This window comes from Calidris pugnax, unplaced genomic scaffold, assembly GCF_001431845.1.
Source record: "Calidris pugnax isolate Ruff unplaced genomic scaffold, ASM143184v1 scaffold667, whole genome shotgun sequence".
In the NCBI taxonomy this organism is placed as follows: domain Eukaryota; kingdom Metazoa; phylum Chordata; class Aves; order Charadriiformes; family Scolopacidae; genus Calidris; species Calidris pugnax.
In genome coordinates, this window is record NW_015091433.1 from 26,742 (window position 1) to 31,889 (window position 5,148).

Below are 5,148 nucleotides of genomic sequence, written 5' to 3' on the forward strand. Positions count from 1 at the left end.
GGGTAAGAGTTGGGGTGGCTGCGGGATGGAGGGCACGGGAGGGTTATGGGGTGTCATCTCCCGTGGTCCCACTGGTGGTGGGGGGCGAGGGGGTGTTTTGGGTGCGATGCTGGGGGTGCCACCACCGGCCACCCAGTGCTGTGGGGATGGTGGGCGAGGAGGCAGTGGCAGAACCTGGTCCCCCCTCATCCCTGTGGCCCCTCCATGGCTCTGGACGGTGACAGTGATGGCGTGGGGCAGTGGGGGGGCAGTTAAAATCCCTGGAGGGGTGTGTGTACCTATCCCTGGAGAGGACCCCACACATCCATGGAGGGAGCTCAGTCTCCCATCGCCCTGATCCCGCTCCCATCGCCCTGAGCCAGTTCCTGCTCCTCCTGTCCTGCTGCCACCCGCCCTGCTCCTGTCACTGTCACCCTGCTCCTGTCCCCATCCACCATGATCCTGTCCCCAACACCCTGCTCCTGTCCCCATCATCTTGCTCCCACTGTCTGGATCCTGCTCCTGTCCCCCTGCTCCTGTCCCCGTCACCCTGCTCCTGTTTCCATCCACCGTGATCCTGTCCCCATCACCCTGTCCCTGTCCCTGTCACCCTGTCCCTGTCCCTGACCCCCTGATCCTGTCCCCATCTCCCTGACCCATCCCCATCACCCTGATCCTGTGTCCTGATCCTGTTCCTGTCACCCTGCTCCTGTCCCCATCACCCTGCCCCTACTCCCACTGCCCTGATCCTGGTCATCCTGCCCCTGTCCCCATCACCCTGCTCCTGTCCCCATCACTCTGCTCCCACCACCCTGATCTGCCGCCTTCTCCCACTGTCCTGCTCCTGGTCCCACTGTCTGGATCCTGCTCCTGTCCCCATCACCCTGCTCCTGCTCCCATCCTTCTTCTCCCACTGTCTTGCTCCTTCTCCTACTTTCTGGATCCTGATCCCGTCCTCCTGTTCCCATCACCCTGACCTTGCTCCTGCTCCCATCTCCCATCTCCCTGACTCACCTCCTGGTCCCACTGCCTGGATCCTGCTCCTGTCCCTGTCACCCTGCCCCTGTCCCCGTCACCCTGCTCCTGCTCCCATCACCCTGATCTACCACCTTCTCCCACTGTCTTGCTCCTGCTTCTACTGTCTGGATCCTGATCCTGTCCTCCTATTCCCTTCACCCTGACCTTGCTCCTGCTCCCATCTCCCATCTCCCTGACTCACCTCCTGGTCCCACTGTCTGGATCCTGCTCCTGTCCCCATCACCTTGCTCCTGTCCCCATCACCCTGCTCCTGGTCCCATCACCCTGATGGGTGATCAGTGATGGGTGATCACTTCTTCTCCCCTTGTCTTGCTCCTGCCCCTATTGTCTGGATCCTGATCCTGTTCTCCTGCTCCCATCTCCCTGACCCTGCTCCCATCTCCCTGACTCACCTCTTGGTCCCACTGCCTGGATCCTGCTCCTGTCCCCATCACCCTGATCTACCACCTTCTCCCACTCTCTTGCTCCTGCTCCTACTGTCTGGATCCTGATCCTGTCCTCCTGTTCCCATCACCCTGACCCTGCTCCTGTTCCCATCTCCTTGACTCACCTCCTTCTCCCACGGGCCGGGGGGCAGGCAGGGAGCCAGGCAGGGCGGGGGTCACGGCGCAGCCGGGGCAGGAAGCCGGGTGTCAGGGCGGGAAGAGGAAGAGCCACTTCCCCATCCGAGGGGGGCAGGGTCTGGCCTGAAGCAGGGAGAGAGGCTCAGGGTGGGGGGCACAGACCCTTCCCCATCCCTGTAGCACCAGAGGGGTCTGAGGAAGGTGTCCCCCCCCCCCCACCCTGGGGCTCTGGGTTGATGGGGCATCCCTGTCCCCTCCATCCCGGCTCCCTCCCGAGTGGCTGCCCCAGCTGAGATCACAGAATCACAGAATCTTCTAGGTTGGAAGGGACCTTAAAGATCATCTTGTCCAACCGTCAACCCAACTGACAAAAATAGACACCCACACAACAAACAAGGAGCATCATCACTAAACCAGACCTCCCAGCGCTACATCAACCCGGCTTTTGAACACCTCCAGGGATGGGGCCTCAACCCCCTCCCTGGGCAGCCCATTCCAATGGCTGAGAACCCTTTCGGTGAAAAAATGTTTCCTAATATCCAGCCTGAACCTCCCCTGGTGCAACTTGAGGCCATTTCCTCTTGTCCTGTCGCCTGTGACTTGAGAGAAGAGACCGACCCCCACCTCTCTACACCCTCCTTTCAGGGAGTTGGAGAGAGCAAGAAGGTCTCCCCTCAGCCTCCTCTTCTCCAGGCTGAAGAACCCCAGCTCCCTCAGCCTCTCCTCATCAGACTTATTCTCCAGACCCCTCACCAGCTTTGTCGCCCTTCTCTGGACCCGCTCCAGCCCCTCAATGTCTTTTTTATGGTAGGGGGCCCAAAACTGGACACAGTACTCAAGATAACCCTCCCGTCGTGATAAATCCTGGAGGGTGACCACTGTGTGGCCAGATCCTGGTGGGGAAAGGGGGTGCTGGTCCCGGGGGTGGGCACCCCCAGCACCGTCCGGTGGCCCCCGCGGCACGGCCGGGCTCGGCAGCAGGAAGGGGAGCAGGATGAGGCCCTTAATGGCAATCACAGAGGGAACCTGAGGAAGGGAAACAGGGAAATGCGCGCCGGGATCGGGGATAAACACAGCTGCTGGAGCGGACGTCAGCCCCCCCGGGGGGTGGCAGTGGGGTTGGGGGGGCACAGCGACAGCCTGCACACCCCCACAGCCCAAATCTGCCCCTGGCTCTGTGTCCTGCTGCCCCCCTGTTCCGTACTGGGCATGGCATGACACAGAATCATGGAATGGTTTGGGAGGGAAGGGACCTTAAAGCCCCCCCAGTGCCACCCCCTGCCCTGGGTTGGCACCCAGGTTGCTCCAAGTCCCTTCCAACCTGGCCTTGAAGCCCTCCAGGGATGGGGCAGCCACAGCTTCTCGGGGCAACCTGGGCCAGGGTCTCAATCCATCCATCCATCCATCCATCCATCCATCCATCCATCCATCCATCTCCCCATCCATCCATCCATCCATCCATCCATCCATCCATCCATCCATCCATCCATCCATCCATCCATCCATTTCTTCCCCCATCTCATCTCCATCTCCCCTCTTTCAGGGTCAAACCCTTCCCCCTCCTCCTAGGGCTCCCCTCCCTCATCATGAGTCCCTCTTCACCTTTCCTGGAGCCCCCCAAACTTTAGGGACTGGAAGGGGCTCCAAGGTCTCCCCAGAGCCTTTTCTTCTCCAGGCTGAACCCCCCAACTCTCTCAGCCCCCCCTCCCAGCAGAGGGTCTCCAGCCCTCCCAGCATCTCTGAGGCCTCCTCTGGCCCCACTCCAGCAGCTCCGTGTCTCTCCTGTGCTGAGGACATGGCACGGCACAGGGCACTGAGCAGCCTGGCAGTCCTGGGACCACCATCCTGGGGACAACATGGTCCCCATGCACACCTGAAGTGGTGGCAAACACCTTTGCCTTGGGTCAGGGGATGCAGTTCCCCGTTGGGGGGTCTCTGGGATGAAATGAGTGTGACCTGTCCCTCTGCACCCTCTGACCTTGGGCCGGCCAAGTGGGCTGAGTCACCATCCCTGGATATGTTTAGGAGTCGTTTAGATGTGGTGTTGGGGGACATGGTGTAGGGGAGAACTTTGTAGAGTGGGGTTGATGGTTGGACTCGATGATCCCAAGGCTCTTTTCCAACCTGAATGATTCTATGACCCCGGTGACCCCAGCCCCCGTGTGTCCCCCTCCCCTGACCCTCTCCCCTCCCCGCAGGCTGCTGAAGGGGGACGCCAGGGACGCGGCCCCACTCCCAGCATCTCCAGGGCCTCCTCTGGCCCCACTCCAGCAGCTCCGTGTCTCTCCTGTGCTGAGGACGTGGCACAGCACAGGGCACTGCAGCAGCCTGGCTGTCCTGGGACCACCATCCTGGGGACAACATGGTCCCCATGCACACCTGAAGTGGTGGCAAACACCTTTGCCTTGGGTCAGGGGATGCGGTTCCCTGTTGGGGGGTCTCTGGGCTGCTGGGGGGAGGACCTGGATGAAATGAGTGTGACCTGTCCCTCTGCACCCTCTGACCTCGGGCTGGCCAAGTGGGTTGAGTCACCATCCCTGGATGTGTTTAGGAGTCATTTAGATGTGGTGTTGGGGGACGTGGTGTAGGGGAGAACTTTGTAGAGTGGGGTTGGTGGTTGGACTTGATAATCCCAAGGGTCTTTTCCAACCTGAATGATTCTATGACCCCGGTGACCCCAGCCCCCGTGTGTCCCCCTGCCCTGACCCTCTCCCCTCCCCGCAGGCTGCTGAAGGGGGACGCCAGGGACGCGGAGCCGCCGGGATGCAGAGCATCAAGTGCGTGGTGGTGGGCGACGGGGCGGTGGGGAAGACCTGCCTGCTCATCTGCTACACCACCAACGCCTTCCCCAAGGAGTACATCCCCACCGTCTTCGACAACTACAGCGCCCAGAACACGGTGGACGGCAGGACTATTAACTTAAACCTGTGGGACACGGCCGGCCAGGAGGAGTACGACCGCCTGCGGACGCTTTCCTACCCCCAGACCAACGTCTTCATCATCTGCTTCTCCATCGCCAGCCCGCCCTCCTACGAGAACGTCAAGCACAAGTGGTACCCGGAGGTGTGCCACCACTGCCCCAGCGTGCCCATCCTCCTCGTGGGCACCAAGAAGGATCTGAGAAACAACCCCGAGACCATGAAGCGCCTCAAGGAGCAGAACCAGGCCCCCATCACCACCCAGCAAGGCATCAGCCTCTCCAAGCAGATCCGCGCCGTCAAGTACCTGGAGTGCTCGGCGCTCAACCAGGAGGGCATCAAGGATGTCTTCACCGAGGCGGTGAGGGCCGTGCTCAACCCCATGCCGGCCAAGCCCAAGAAGCCCTGTGTCCTCTTGTGACGGGGCTGCCGGCCACCACCCAGAGACGATCCTTCCTCTGCCCCGCTGTCCTCTCCCCCCGCCGTCCCCCCCCAAGACACTGACCTCCCCGAGCCTCGCTGTCGCCACCACCCCGGGGACGGTGGGACCGGGGCCACCAGCCTGAAGCCGCCTCAGCTTTAATAATACAGACCTCGTTTGCACTAACTGGCCGTCTGCCCCGGGGACAGCGGGGCTCCCCCAGCCCTGT

General features: G+C 61.7%; 1 protein-coding gene across 1 annotated transcript in view; it reads left to right on the forward strand.

Annotated features, from left to right (window-relative positions):
- RHOG (ras homolog family member G) overlaps positions 1 to 5,008 on the forward strand; it is a 30,022-nt gene extending 25,014 nt beyond the window's left edge. Inside the window, exon 2 of the mRNA XM_014961551.1 lies at positions 4,305 to 5,008. Within this exon, the coding sequence (XP_014817037.1) occupies positions 4,344 to 4,919 (576 nt within the window). The 5' untranslated portion in view covers positions 4,305 to 4,343 and the 3' untranslated portion in view covers positions 4,920 to 5,008. The remainder of the gene's footprint in view (positions 1 to 4,304) is intronic.
- The last annotated feature ends 140 nt before the right edge of the window (positions 5,009 to 5,148 follow it).